A 16,239-nucleotide genomic window follows, 5' to 3' on the forward strand; every position below is an offset into this window, starting at 1 on the left:
GACATTACAGGCATAATGAATGTAATGATGTGGCAGTGTCAACCGGAGGACCTGACAGTGGACATCAGTAGAGATGGAAGCTGTCCTGCTAAGGTAGATGACCTTTGGGGCTTGGCTGCTCCAGTGGACCCCTAAAGCAGTTGACGGGTATCATGTGACCAGATGGACCTCAGCGCATGTGGCTGCAGATATTCGTCAATGTTGGAAGACATTCAAAGTCAAAGTCAGTTTTATTGTCAATTCTGCCACATGTACAGGTCATACAGAGAAATAAAATTACGTTACTCTCAAACTCTCGCTAGATAGAAAATAATCATTTAGTATAAAAAGAGTAACCAAAGTTCAGAGAGACTGTGGGGGAAAAGAGAGGAGAGGGGGAGAGCCGGGGGGAGGGAGTTTAGCTTCCTAACTGCGTGATGGATAAAGCTGTCCTTCAGTCTGTTGGTCCTGGCCTTGAGACTCCGCAGTCTCCTCCCTGACGGCAGCAGCTCGAAGAGGCTTTGCATTGGGTGAGTGGGATCAGCCGCAATGCAAAGGGCCTTTTTTGTGAGGCGGGTGCTGTAAATGTCTGGTAGGGAGGGGAGAGAGACCCCAATGATCTTCTCTGCTGCTCTCACTATACTTTGGAGGGTTTTAAGGCAGGAAACGTTGCAGGCTCCGAACCACACAGTGATGCCGCATGACAGGATGCTCTCGATGGTGCCTTTGTAGAAAGTGTACAGGATGGGGGCTGGTGCTCTTGCTTTCAGTGGACTTTCGTAGACCTTATGTTCTATGTGGCGCTATAGAGGCTTTGAGTTTCCTATGTTCTCGTGTAGCTTATGAGGAGAGACTGAGATGATGCAGTTTGTGTCCAGCAGTCTTTATGAAGCTCCATCAACTCAAAATGTTACAACATTCATGTAGTGTTAGCACCCCCTTGTGGTCACAGTCATTGCAATATGCACTGCTTTAGATTTTCCACAACTGTCCATTATTCACTAGAGGAGGAGAGTCCACTACACTGGCAAAGGTCCTGAAGGGCATTAAAAAGCAGCAGGGTGTCAGGGGTGGATGAGATTCACCCAGATACTGAAGGCTGTGAAACCAAGCAGATTGCATCCAGTCACTGACTAGTGTCAGTGTCTTTACAGCAATCCTCATACTAAAAAAGCATGTAGAGACAGTGGAGAGGAAAACTCCCTCTAACAGGAAATAACCTTCCAGCAGATCCTTGTCAGTATGAGCACCCATCCACCATGACTTACTGGGGATTGTGAAGACAGAGTAGACACATAAAAATAAACTGATGAACTAGTAGTAGTACTTTCAATGGTAAACAACGTAAAATGTTAGTAGTAGAAGAGGGAGACTTTTTAGCGGTTGGCAGTAGTATGCCAGCCGATGGCCCCCTTCACTAAGGTATCGGCCCAAAAGAACGCCAGACATGGTGTAGCACCTCTGGAGAAAAAAAATGAGCAAAAACATAAAGTTAACAGTTAAAACAAAAGGAAGTAATGCACTTGGAAAGTTGTGGTAGAAGATCATAGCAGAGTTTGGATAAGTGATCAGTGTGTCCTCCAGCAGTCTAAGCCTATAGCAGCATAACTACAGAGTAATCTAGAAGGTGTAGTTGGAACAACTGGACTTTTCTTGTTTACCTGGAGATGCTTTACCTCGCATGTAACATGCTTCGTCACTTGGGTTGGGAGTAGGGTGTGGTCTGAAACAAATAACAGGACTCCTATTGCCTATCAGTGTGTTTGTTTAACAGGGAACCAACGTAGAGAAGCTAAGAGATGTCATCTCTCTTCAATATTGTCCAGAACTCTAGCTGCAGCATTTTGGATTAGCTGAAGACCTTCAACTGCATTCTGTGGACTTCATGATGGTAAAGAATTAGCCTGGCCTGCCAGACTCATCCTCTGTTTAAGAGAGAGAGTCTGGTAACTCAAAGGCAGAGAGGCACATGAGGGGCGGGACTAGGCAGCTCAAAAATAACCAATCAGAAAAAAGACGGAAATGCCGACTGTACCGCGCAACGCTGTAGTTTTTTTTTAGCTGTAGTCAAAAATGGAGTCTGGCAGCGGGGCAAACATCTTTTATTTTTGTGACGTGTTCAAGTCGTTTAGAATAGAGGAAAGAGCCGCAGCGAACTCTGCTTCAGTCACCATGTTTATGAGAAACTCGGCGTTATGGTGTGTGACATACGCTACTCAGCGCTGATTGGCTCGGTCAGAATTCTGAGGGGGTGGGGTTAATTGAATAGGGGAGTTACCAGACCCTTTCTCTGTGCAGAATTAAACAGAGAAGGAGTCTGGCAGGCCAGGCTAATATAGAATTACAGTACAGACTAGTTTTTCATGTGGGGGAGATGAAATATATTGGCGTTTTGTTGATGAAAGGATGGATATTTAAGTATCGTTACACAGAGCCACTAAAACCATAATAAAATGTATATAACAAAGTCTAAAGTTTGGCATAGTATAAAGATCCCTGAGCAAAGATGGAGTTTAAAATCCAGTCTCAGTGGAGATCTAGTCTTTCTGAAGGCTCCAGTGCTCTGTCTCATGACTAAGACACTACATCTAAAGCTCACTGTAGCTTTGAACACAGTTTTAAGGGTAAACTCGTTATCAAATACTAATACTGTTGTAAATGTTACCATGATAACCATTAAAACCAGTGACATTTCATCCCTATTATGCCATGCATTAGGCCTGAGGGGATGGACATTCTTCTGCTTTTGCAAAAGCTGTTTCAATTACTGAATCTAGTGTGTTGGACTAGAGAAATAACTAAAATGTGCTGGAAACCGGCCCTCGAGGCCCAGAATTGAATAGCCCTGATTTAGATACTCGGTCTCATTCCCACTCCACTACAGTTGGTGGCAGTAATGCACCAAGAAGTGGCTTACTAACCATCACAAAACAGCTAGAAGAAGAAGGAGAAGATACAATTGATCACAACGCAACGTGTAGCTCACAAACGAACTGAAATGAAAATAAAGATTTTGTGAGGAGTGACCCCCCCCCCTCCCAAAGAAAGAAAGAAAACGGTCTTTTAAATAGCTCCTCTGAAGATAAAATTCACGAGGTGCTTCACAAAAACAAAATATTCTAAATACAAAAAAGATGAATTAAAATAAAAATAATACGTTTGAAATGGCAAAAAATAAAAAATGTGATTAAAAAACGTAAGGAAAGGGAGAGAGAAAATGAATAGGCAAGAGGGAAATCGGTAGGTCCCCGGAAAGGTAGTAAGAGCAGAATAAGAAAAGGGTGGTGACGAAGGTCACACCAAAGCCAGCTTGAACAAGTGAGTCTTCAGCTGCTTTTTAAAGGAGACCACTGAGTCCACTGATCTCAGGCTCAGGGGGAGAGAGTTCCAGAGTCTGGGGGCCACAGCAGCAAATGATCTGTCACCTTTGGTCTTTAGCCTGGTGCTGCACAACCAGTAGACTTTGATCACTGGACCTCAGGGACCTGCTGGGGGTGTAGGGACTAAGAAGATCACCAATGTAAGATGGTGCTTGTCCATGTAAGGCCCTATAGACCAGAACCAGGATCTTGAAATGAACCCTGAAGTTGACTGGCAGCCAGTGAAGCTGGAGGAGAAGCGGGGTGATGTGGGTAGAGCTGAGTTGAGACCAAAGGGGTCACCTGTGTATAAATAAGTGCCTCCACCTGGGCCACTGCATTTTAAAGGGCCTAGACATGCCACTGACAGAACCCGGGTTCGAACCACCAACCCACCAGTTACTGGGTGTAGTCGTAACCCCTAAGCCTCCATTGCTCCCCCCGCCCATGTGATATTTGTTAGGGCATATAATGAGGCAGCACAGGATTGTGGGGGTGTTTAAAGTAGGGACGCAACGAAGTTCGTGTGAGAATCCTCTGTAAGAGGTTAGCTCTGTGTAGTGCTGCAGTGGAAAACCCTTCTGCCTCAGACCAGCAGAAACAATTCTGAAACTCAAGACTTTAAAGGTTTTCACTAAATTGTGCTAGACATTCCTGATTTGTGCTTGGGTGTTCTGGCTTTTTTAAACATCGCTGGCCTTACTGTTCTCCCTGGCATTGGAGTTTGGTTTCTGTCATGCAGGTTAGCAGTCTGAATCTTTTGCTCCCCAGAATCCAGACCTTCGGCTCCTGATGGCTGTGTATGATGAGAACATCCTGAGGAATCCGTTCTACTTGGCCTTGGAGAAACTGAGACCGGACCTTTTCAACCGCGTGGCAGAACTCAATGGCATTGTAAGTCATTACTGTTTTTAAATTAATTTATTGATCATTCATGAAGTTATATATCATTATACAGTGTTGGTATTATTTTATCTCATGTGGTCCATATTAGGGCTGGGCAATAAATCAAAAATGTACCGTTATCGAAATTTCTGACTCTTATCGAGATAATTTTCCCCATGTCAATAAATTTGATAATAAAAAAAATGAGAAGATAAGTGTAGATTGACAGCATTTATTTAAGAAGCTGTTCCACCTTGAGTCACGTAAAAATGTGACTCAACGTAATTCATGTGACAGCCCCATCTAGTGGACAAATTTTATTTCTGCGCATACCTGTAGTTATCGTCCACTTATTGTTATCGAGGTGAAATCCTCAATATATCGTGATGTAGATTTTAGGCCATGTCGCCCAGCCCTAGTCCATATCCACTAGCACAGGGGTGTCAAATATGCGGCCCGCGGGCCGGATTTAACCCGCTTGCGGGCCGGATGCGGCCCGCGAGATGGTTGTGTAAACTTTATTTTCATACTTAACAATGTAGAGTGAAAATAAACTTATCATTGTGAGCAAGTTTTCTCTGTAATGAGTATAAATAAAACAAAGCTGCGCTCAAGGCTCACACAAAAACTTGAATCACATCCTGAAGTTGGCCGCCACTCAGGATGTGACTTCTGATATTGATGTGCTGGTGAAAGCTAAAAGATGTAAAGTAAAATGAGTCAAATATATTTTAAGTGCTGCATGAAACTGATCTAGCCATGTGATCTGTAAGCTCTTTGAATCACTAAGGAATGTTTTTTTAATTTATTGATTTTTTGTTTTTTTTTCAAATTTTCAAGTACACTTCAGGTGTTGTACTATTTTGGATACACTGTCCTCAGGCTCCAGCCTTGTTTTATATTGATTGTATTAAAACAAAGAAAACAATCTGAAGTTGTTTTTAATTTACCGGTCCGGCCCACTTGGGACTAGATTTCCCTCAATGTGGCCCCTGAACGAGAATGAGTTTGACACTCCTGCACTAGCACCTCCTCCTCGTGTCTTGACCCGTCTCGGTGCGGTTTCAAGCCAATTCCATTAGCAATGGGCCCGCGTTATTTAACACCACTACCGTGTTTGCCATTTTTACATTGCGCTATATTTTTGTGTCACATACAGATGACCTCACATTGTGTACTGATCACCTCACACTTGCAGGTTTCCACCCTGCTAAGACGATCCTAACCACGATAGTCATTTTTCAGTTGTAATGGAAAAACCACCCAAACCATGTAGAGCTGAGTTGAGACCAAAGGGGAGTTTCTGCGTGCCAGAAGTGAAGCCAACGCGGAAGTGATTAAATAATGACTCAAAATTTATCTTGTTTTTTTGAGAAACTTTCTCGTTTATACGTGAAATAAATCTCGTTTAATTGAGAAACTTTCTCGTTAAAACATGAAACTTTCTCGTTAATACGTGAAACTTTGTCATTACAACGCGATATTAATCTAATTTTAATGAGAAACTTTCTCGTTAAAATGTGATATAAATCTTGTTTTACTGAGAAACTTCCTCATTAAAACATGAAACTTGCTCGTTAATACGTGAAACTTCCTTGTTTCCTGATAGAAATCTTATTTTGATGAGAGTTTCTTGAAATAATGCATTTAATAACTCGCAATAATGAGTAAGATCATAACGGTTAAATACCGGTTATATGTTTTAGAGTTATTCTAATGGAAAAACAGCTAAACCATGTAGAGCTGAGTTAAGACCAAAGGGGAGATTCTGCCTGCCAAAAGTGAAGCCAACGAGGAAGTGACAAAAATTGCAGTTCCACCCTCATCCACTAGGGGCATGTTCCAGAATGAAGCAAGTTCTTATTCACTCCAATGTTAAAGACAACAACTTAAATAAATACTGTTTACAGCCAGGTTCAAAAAAACATTTTAGGTTTAATAGGTCAAGTTTATCGTCATGACAACTCTGAGGGTGGATTATTTTATTATGGCAGTGTATTACCGTCACTGCGGGGAACAAAAGGATCAGTATCTTGTACTAATGAGAAAGTTTCTCGTTTTAAAGTAATAGAAAATATCGTTTCAATGAGAAACTTTCTCGTTAAAACATTAAACTTTCTTATCACAGTGCTAAATAAATCTCTTTTTATTCAGAAACTTTCTTGTTTATACGTGACACTTTCTCGTTACAATGCAAAATAAATCCTGTTTTATTGAGAAACTTTCTCGTTAATACGTGCTATAAATCTTGTTTTACTCAGAAACTTTCTTGTTAAAACATTAAACTTTCTCATCACAGCGCAAAATAAATCTCATTTTATTGAGAAACTTTCTCGATAATACGTGAAACTTTCTCGTTAAAACATGATTTACATCTCTTTTAATTGAGAAACTTCCTCATTAAAACGTGAAACTTTCTCTTTATTACGTGAAACTTTGTCATTATAACACGATATTAATCTAATTTTAAAGAGAAACGTTCTCATTAAAATGTTAAATTTTCTCGTTAGTATGTGAAACTTTGTCATTACAACGCGATATAAATCTAATTTAACGAGAAACTTTCACGTTAATACGTGCAACTTTCTTGTTCCATGATAGTGATCTCATTTTGATGAAAAATTTTCTTGAAATAATGTGTTTAATAACTCGTAATAATGAGTAAGATCATAACAGTTAAATGCCGGTTATATGTTTTAGAGTTTTACTCAGAATGAACGAGGTGCCACAGCAACCGGGGTAAAAGTGCAAACAATGGTGCTTGAATCAATAAATTACGTTTGCATGCTCTTTCCACTGCTGGTTGCGCCATTCCACGAGAGTCATGGTTGAGATGTGCTGAGTAAAAAACTCCATATGATAGGATGGATAATCATTTAATAATTATTTTTGTTTTTTAGCCCATCTGTTTGACTGTGTGTCCAGAAAAAGATATGGTAGATCCTTTGTTCCTGTTGATCATCGTTGGATTTTATCTGGATTGCTTGGTCAAGAGCTGTGTTGTTAAGTGAATTAATTTAAAGTAACATTTTCTTTGTCTTGTTTGGTTTAAATCTGCAGATTCTGGTTCCTTGCAGTGGAAGTTTGAGCACCAGCACCTTCTCTGAGTCTTACTTTGACAGTTACATCTTACAGCCTGTGGAGGATGAGTACCGGACACTCAGTGGGAAGGTTTGTTTTCTGTTTTGTTTCTTTACCGCACTGCATAAATGTTCCCATCTGGATGACAGGTATCAAATCATCAAACTAACTGCTGAGACTTTGGGCCAATGTTTGTCAGAGAAAATTCCAGCTGTCAAACAAACAAACAAACAAAAAAAGACACTTGTTTGGCTTCTCTGTCGTCAAACCATTTCCTAAAACTTGAGATGTAAATATGTAAAGATGTAAAGAAACCTTTAAAGCAGGGGTCTCCAACCTTTCTAGGCCCGTGAGCTGCTTTTACACAGTGAACGTACCAAAGAACTACCGCCATACAATTTATTCACATTGATACTTTCCACGTGTGAATTTGCTTTTGGTAAAAATGCAATACTTGCTATATTAACATGCATTGTATTCACTAGTGGATTCCTCTGTATTTCAATACATCACTATAGTAAAAGAATTACAAGGAAAATAGCGATATTGATATTTTTGATACACAGCTTTTCAATATCAATATAATATTACTGGAATAAATATAAAAATATATTGCCATATCGATATTTCCGATACACGGCTTTTGAATATTGATATATGGTGGCACAGGAGTTAAGTGCTTGCCCCGTAATCGGAAGGTTGCAGGTTCGAGCCCCGCTCAGTCTGTCGCTGTCGTTGTATCCTTGGGCAAGACACTTAACCCACGTTGCCTGCTGGTGGTGGTCGGAAGGACTGGTGGCGCCAGTGCTCGGCAGCCTCGCCTCTGTCAGTGCGCCCCAGGGCAGCTGTGGCTACATTGTAGCTCATCCCCACCAGTGTGTGAATGTGTGTGTGAATGGGTGGATGACTGATTGTGTTGTAAAGCGCCTTGGGGGGTTTCAAGAACTCTAGAAGGCGCTATATCATATACAGGCCATTTAATATCGCTTGAAAAACCAAAATTTCTGACTTATCGAGATAATTTTTCTCATGTCAATAAATTTGATAGTACAAAAATTAAAAGATATGTGTAAGTTGGTGTAACGAAATAGAGTGATGTAACTATCTAGAGTTGTATTTTAATACACTGTAAGTAGATCACTTGTTATAATCAGAAGATGGGCTGTTTTTATCATCAGGGAGTTTAATTAAACACTCTGTATTGACTTTAAGACAAGAAAAGAGAGAGTTGGGATCGTTTGAGAATCTTTAATTTCTTAATTATAAATTCTTAACAATCTACCAGGACTAACTCTGTGATGGATGAAAATGGATTTGGATGTTGTGTTGGTGCGTGTGTGTGTGGGTGTGTGGTTGGTTCAGACTCCTTAGGCTGACGTCATTGAATCTGGTAGTCTTTGTTATGACTAGATATCACGAGGCTTATAAAGTGATGACATGAGCTGCTATTTTGCCGTGTACGTACCCAGTGGGGGGCCTCCCAGGTAGATCAGGAAATGCCAGGTCCAAGAACCTCGGATGTGTACTGGAGTTGTTCGAAGCAGCGGTCGCAGCACGTCAAAGCCCGTCTGAAGGGTCGACCCCGGTACCAATCGGCAGCGTCAGCAGGTGCTCTTATTTGAAAGGATGTCGTCTGGTTGTTAAACGACTAAAATCTCCAACTTCACAGTTCTTAGTTTAAAGAAGAAAACACATCTGGCCAGGCTGTGCTTTTCTTTGGGATGACGGTGAATAGAACTGAAGTCAAAATGGAACTGAGCTTAAAATGGCGTTGCCTTGTTTTATATCTCTGAATTGTTAAGTTTTAGTAAAGCGGATTGGACACTTTAAGTCAACAAGCCAGATTCTCCTGCGGCAGCCGAAAGCTCTGATTGGTTGGAACAATGTGTCATGCGTTTCTATGGAGATGAGGGTCAGTCTGTCTGTGCAGTAGTCCTGTTTTCATTAAACACATAAATCATGACAACTTTATTCCACAGATCATTCACTTGATTATTATTGATCAACATCTGTTTCAAATAGCTTTAATCACAAATTAAGTACTTTGATTATTGAAAAGCGTTCTTCTTCTCCTTCTGGCTCTTCTCCTGGAATGTAAACAGTCTGAGGAACACCCAACCTTGGCGTTTCCTACACGGGTGTTACTGTGTACAGGGGCAGCTGTGTGGAGCTGAAAATAATGAACTTCATAACCTTACATATCCCCCCTTTTCAAGGTCAATGTGGTCCTTCAAGAGACCACTTGGTCGTTGAACAAACCCAAGTTATGAAGAATCTTGACAACAGAACAGGATGCGATCCCAAGGGAACAGCCATCTGTGGTGAGGTACGAACCCCACGCCGGAGAACTGTCTCGCATACTCCTCAGGAAGAACACAAGGCAGCAGGTTATTAGTTATTCCCCATGGAAGCCATAAACGAAGCAACAGCAACTTTATATCCTCACGGGCAATAAAGCAAAGCAGGAGCAAATCTCGTACGTATCCACGAACAGGGTAGTATTCCAATTAAAAATCGATTGTTGTATCCGCAGGCAGGGTAATATTCCAAATAAAAATCGAACTTTGAAAGAGTACTTATCGTAATCCACAAAAAGGGAAGAGCAGTTGACAGTAATCCCAACGAATGAGGTGTCCCAGCAGCCATGCCGGAACCACAGTCGTCCAAGGCCAACGAGCCGGAGCACCCTCAGGAGTAGTCGATGCTGATGACGAGTCACGGATCCACCCCCAGGAAGCAGGATCCTCACAAGCTCAGCAGAGGAGAGAGAGCACAGTGTAGGCTTTTCAATGTAGACACGACAAAAGTGCATTTCATGTCATCAAAGAAATTAAAAAAAAAATAAAAACCTAACTCTATGAGTGCCTTTTGTACTATGTGTTAGTTTTATGTGTAATTACCCATGAAGTGAAGAAATGGATGCAGCCCTGTCTGTGTTAGATGCAAAAAGGGATGATGCGAGAAGCAGAAAAATGAAACCCTAACTGGTATCAGTGAATCCTCACTGTAAACACACGCTGTCAGGACAGGGGCAAAATTGGTTATAGCCCCTTAGGATAAATCAAAGAATTGATAATCACAAACATAATATTCACTGTTAAAATCAACTGGTCAAAGGTACTATAAAAAAACAGAAATGTAAATCAGTACTAAAATGTAAATCAGTGGTTAGTAATCATGTTCATGTTAATGTACCCCTAAGGAATTGTGATTAGTAAAGATAAAAAAAAACAAAGTTTTGGACAACAGTACTATGTGGCCTAACCCACTCACTGTTACTTGGCCGTTTACCTGACTCCAGGAGCCCACAGCACGTCCGTCTCAACACACCTTAAGTCTGCACGTGACGTATAACAGGAAGACAACCATGCACACTCACAAACAAACAAATTTGTGTTATCAGAGATAGAAATCTGTGGAACCAACGACACGTATTTATCACCCCCCTTTTGAAGTCGGTGGATTGTTGTTGTTGGTATCGGCCAAATCTGTGGGACCCTTGTGCAGTTTGATATGGTCCCTGTGTACCCATTTGTAGACGGGCGCCTTGTTCTTGTCGGCGATCTTGATCTGATACACGACCGGAGAGATCTTATCTGTAATCAGGTATGGACCCGACCATTTGGGCAAAAGTTTCTTAGCCAGCTTGTCTCGCTCGACCTCGTTGGTGAGAGCATCTGCTTGGTCTATTTCCTTCTCAATCTGGGACAGAAGTTCCGGGGGTCTACCCGGTGGCTTCGAGAGTGGTGGTGAGGTCGAAATCACATCCCCCCGCGAAAGACTTGCCACAGAAAGGCGTCCGCCTGTGTGAGGCCACGGTTTGTACAGCTTTGGCTTCCTCACACGTGCAAACAGTTGTCCGGACGCGCAGCTGATTCTAGCGTCAAGGCGTTGGAGACAGTCCAACCCTATGAGCATGGGCATCCTCATCTCCTCGTTGATGCACACGAGGTGTTTAAAGGACATGCCTTCTATCGAGATGTTGACCTCAGTCGTCGCAGCCGCGGACGATGGAGCGCCATAGAAATCGTCAAAATCCTCTGGGCCTGAAATGAGTGTGGGGGGTGAGATGTCCTCCCCCCTTTGTTCGCACATGCTGCTGTAAAGAGCTCCGCTGATGAGCGAGATGTCCGCTCCTGTGTCTAATAATGTGACACAGCGATGTCTCTGATTTACAGTGACCTCCACTGCGGGCCTATTAGATCCCTTTCTCACGACCAGAGGTGCAAGCAAAATTTTTTCAGTTACGGCAGTGGTAGTAGTGGTACTGCGGTCGTCACCTGCGGGTTCATCGCCTAACATCGCCACGGATGGAACGACCGGAGAGGTGTTGTCGCTTTCCTTTGAGGTGCTGTTGTTTTCCTGTGAGTCAGAACCTGTGAAAACATCAGCCTGCAGCATTTCAGACTCATTTTGCGGCTTCTCAGGCAAACACGGAGCTGCCGCCCGTGTCGCCTGAAAATCACGCATAAACTGTTTGACGTCCTCGCCGTCTTTCTGAAGAGCGCAGATCATGTTCATCATGTTAGTCATCATTGGAAGGAAAGTGTTTTGCATCGCCTGTAGTACAGATGATATTTGCCTCGTTACCTCTGAGTCCATTTTCCAAGATAGTAATCAGTTTTCCTAATTTACTAACTTTCTCTTTGTTTGGTATTCTAATTAGATGTTTATTTAGAAACAACCTTACCTGTAGACTTATTAAAGAATTAGTTACAGGGAAGGTTGCCTGTGAATGAATATTTTGGGCAAAATTGTTCAATAATGCCAAAAATATCATTGTCATTTGACCTGTCCAAGATGGCCGGTCGAGCTACGTGTCGGGTACCTAAGATGGCGGACCACCGCGCATGCGTCGTCCGACAACCGGCTTTGATCCCCGTAGCAATTGCACGATTCTAAACACCGGAGCGTTTATTAGAACTGCCGCTAACGTTACCCAAAAGTACTCAGTACCGGAAGGTTTAGCGGATTTAAGGACGCAGAATCGCTGCGTCGGAACGGCTTGACAGCTTCGCGGGACGCGTTCCCGAGCCTCTCACCGAGAGTGGCTAGTTAGCTCTTCGGCTAATGCTAGCGAACGCCCTGGAGCGACCAGGGTCTTAAAATTGCCCGATCAACCAACGGGCATCTCGCTCCGTGGTTAAAAGGGTTTCAACAGCGTACGCAATCTGGATGCAGTATCGCTCTACGGTAATAACCCGACTTACAGCGGTTACCTAGCAAGTTAAGCTACGGTAGTTGCTAACGAGTATTCCGGCAAGGACAGACGCTGATCAGACGTCTATTGGACGGAAATAAATTTCCGATGGAGTCTTCTGTCTCCGATTACACAAATGGATGCACACAGTGACACAAACACCGCGACAAACAATAAACAGACGGTTCCAACGTATTAAAACAGGAGAAATGTTTACCCTCAAATGTAGGCCTTCAAATGGCCGTCAGCACACGTCAGCACTTAAGGTGTTTTGATGAAACAGCGCCTCCTGTCGGAGGGTGATGAATGTGCATCCCCCTTTCTGAGAAGCTGAATGAGGGAAATGCTCGCCTTTCCTCTCCCTGAACTCACACACTGGACAAAAATCTCAAAATATGTCTCAAAATCGGCACAAAGTGTAATAAACTGTGCAGATATCATGCTAGGCTCGCCAATTGTAACGAAATAGAGTGATGTAACTATCTAGAGTTGTATTTTAATACACTGTAATTAGATCACTTGTTATAATCAGAAGATGGGCTGTTTTTATCATCAGGGAGTTTAATTAAACACTCTGTATTGACTTTGAGACAAGAAAAGAGAGAGAGTTGGGATTGTTTGAGAATCTTTAATTTCTTAATTATAAATTCTTAACAATCTACCAGGACTAACTCTGTGATGGATGAAAATGGATTTGGATGTTGTGTTGGTGCGTGTGTGTGTGTGGGTGTGTGGTTGGTTCAGACTCCTTAGGCTGACGTCATTGAATCTGGTAGTCTTTGTTATGACTAGATATCACGAGGCTTATAAAGTGATGACATGAGCTGCTATTTTGCCGTGTACGTACCCAGTGGGGGGCCTCCCAGGTAGATCAGGAAATGCCAGGTCCAAGAACCTCGGATGTGTACTGGAGCTGTTCGAAGCAGCGGTCGCAGCACGTCAAAGCCCGTCTGAAGGGTCGACCCCGGTACCAATCGGCAGCGTCAGCAGGTGCTCTTATTTGAAAGGATGTCGTCTGGTTGTTAAACGACTAAAATCTCCAACTTCACAGTTCTTAGTTTAAAGAAGAAAACACATCTGGCCAGGCTGTGCTTTTCTTTGGGATGACGGTGAATAGAACTGAAGTCAAAATGGAACTGAGATTAAAATGGCGTTGCCTTGTTTTATATCTCTGAATTGTTGATAAGTTTTAGTAAAGCGGATTGGACACTTTAAGTCAACAAGCCAGATTCTCCTGCGGCAGCCGAAAGCTCTGATTGGTTGGAACAATGTGTCATGCGTTTCTATGGAGATGAGGGTCAGTCTGTCTGTGCAGTAGTCCTGTTTTCATTAAACACATAAATCATGACAACTTTATTCCACAGATCATTCACTTGATTATTATTGACCAACATCTGTTTCAAATAGCTTTAATCACAAATTAAGTACTTTGATTATTGAAAAGCGTTCTTCTTCTCCTTCTGGCTCTTCTCCTGGAATGTAAACAGTCTGAGGAACACCCGACCTTGGCGTTTCCTACACGGGTGTTACTGTGTACAGGGGCAGCTGTGTGGAGCTGCAAATAATGAACTTCATAACCTTACATTGTAGGGCTGCAACAAACGATTATTTGGATAATCGATTAATCGGATGGGGTCTCGACACGATTAATCGATTAATCGGATTACATGGGGAAATTTTTAAAAACTGCTAGGGAAACGTTATTTCTCTCCTTCCTTCACTTTATTTAACACAACATTATTAGAAAACAGTTCAATAGCAGAAAAACAACATGCCATCACCTAAATTGTCTTATAAGGTGTATAGACAGAGACCCTAAGCTACATCTATCTGTGACCTAAAATGCTTGGTCCAAGTTAAACAGCTTAAGGGCAATTCTCATCTGTTTTGTTTGATCTCATCTGTTGACATGTATTTTAAATGTAATTAAACATAGGCTGTGAATTAATCAAAATTGATCCCTATTTCCAAAAATGACTGAAAAAATACCAAATAAAACAAAAGTAAATGAATGCCATCCTCCTTGCGATGATGCCCTGGGCAACTGCCATAAAGTCACATCAAGAAATGCTGCTGATCATTCCAATGATCCCAAATAGACTCACATTAGGCCACATGAAAGCAACTGAACCCAAAAATATATTAACCAGTATATAACTGCACTCTCACACAACACGCCTGCAGCAACAGTTAGGACTCCTCCCTCCCTTTTAAAAGCGTTTTTGCTTCCGAGGACATTGTGGTTGTAAAACCACATGCTAGTAGTCTGGCCCCGGTGTGATCAACCAGTTTCTGCGGGAATGTGACGGCGGAACCAGGGCCAGATTAACACTTTGTTGTACCCTGGGCAACAATATTCAAGGGCTCCATCATCACGACCCGAGGATCACCATAATGTGGTCACATACAGAATATTTTACTGTAATATGCAGTAAATATACTCAATACTTGAATGCCTGACAACACGTAACCCGCCCAGAGAAACCTTTGACCCACCTCGTGTGGACTGACCAATGAGGAGAGGGTCTTAACTTGAGGCCCTCTCTTCATTGGTCAGTCTGCATGAGACTGACTCTCAACTGACGTTCAGAGTCATAGGCAGCGAAGCGTCTCTGTGCAGCGCAAAAGCCCGGGTGGACAGGTTGTTTAATATAGGGTGACCATATTTCCATTTCCAAACAAGAGGACAGGGGATCTGTGCCTATGACGTCACACTATGGCAACGCCACACAAACCACGTTGGGACCCATTTTTTGTAAGAACTAAATTAATATCAGATTCTACCAATAAAAGGGCTCTAAAACAATTCATATGTAAATATTTTGCATATTTAATGCAAAATCTCATTTTTATGCTTTAGTGCTGCAACAAGGTTTTATTAATAATAAATTATTATACCTTTTGTTTTACTACAGCATCGGTAAGCTTCCTGTTTACAGATTATTAAGGATGCTTGTTTCAGCTGTGAGATTAGACGATAGGGTCAATGAAAAAATAAGTTGTCACACACTCCATGGAAACTTTCAGAGAATCCACAAATAGTGGCTTTCAAATTGTTTTGTTACTTTTTGCAAGTTTAGAAAAGAAGCAGATGAGACAGCATGTCTGATAATTTAGTTTTTCATCTGATAATATTAGAACATGTCAGTAATGTCTGAGGGGACTTTATAAACACCGTATAACTAATACTCCTGGAGAGGGTATGAATTACACAGAGGCTTCTGGGGAACCCAGTTATGGGGGGGGGGGGCATTTTGCCTTGGCCCCCAAAATGTCTTGAAACGGCCCTGGGTTTGACTGAGTTTTGAAGGTGATCTGAATTGTATCAGATGTATAAATATGACATGTGTATAACTTATTGTTTTATACAGGTAAAAACGTGTAGTGGAGATAAATCTACCTACATTTTACTTTTCAACACTTTGTTTTGTTTTCTTGTTTTTATTTAACAATTTTCCTGTCCTGTCTGTCTCTCATCTTCCTGCATCTCCTCATAATTCTCCAGAAAATCTGTTGCCTGGATTCTTACCTTTTCACCTCATCAGTTACTTTTGAGCAGATCAAAGAGATCTCCTGACCGCAAAGCGCGTTTTCGATGCTGCGTGCGGAGCTCATCACCACAGCACAGGTGATGAGCTCCGCGCGCTTCAGGCACAAATAAGACAGAAAATAGAGAACATGTGCAGACAAGAACGATCGTGTGCTAATTATAGTTTTTTGGTTTTTCCACTTTGA

The 16,239-nt window shown here is 42.0% G+C and overlaps 1 protein-coding gene across 2 annotated transcripts in view; it reads left to right on the forward strand.

Moving 5' to 3' along the window:
- ankrd27 (ankyrin repeat domain 27 (VPS9 domain)) overlaps positions 1-16,239 on the forward strand; it is a 77,499-nt gene that overhangs the window by 16,059 nt on the left and 45,201 nt on the right. For both annotated transcript variants that reach the window (XM_054732833.2, XM_015976500.3), the window contains exons 2-3: positions 4,110-4,232; positions 7,284-7,394. In XM_054732833.2, the coding sequence (XP_054588808.2) occupies positions 4,131-4,232; positions 7,284-7,394 (213 nt within the window). In that variant the 5' untranslated portion in view covers positions 4,110-4,130. The remainder of the gene's footprint in view (positions 1-4,109; positions 4,233-7,283; positions 7,395-16,239) is intronic.

The sequence above is a fragment of the Nothobranchius furzeri genome, chromosome 4, assembly GCF_043380555.1.
Source record: "Nothobranchius furzeri strain GRZ-AD chromosome 4, NfurGRZ-RIMD1, whole genome shotgun sequence".
In the NCBI taxonomy this organism is placed as follows: domain Eukaryota; kingdom Metazoa; phylum Chordata; class Actinopteri; order Cyprinodontiformes; family Nothobranchiidae; genus Nothobranchius; species Nothobranchius furzeri.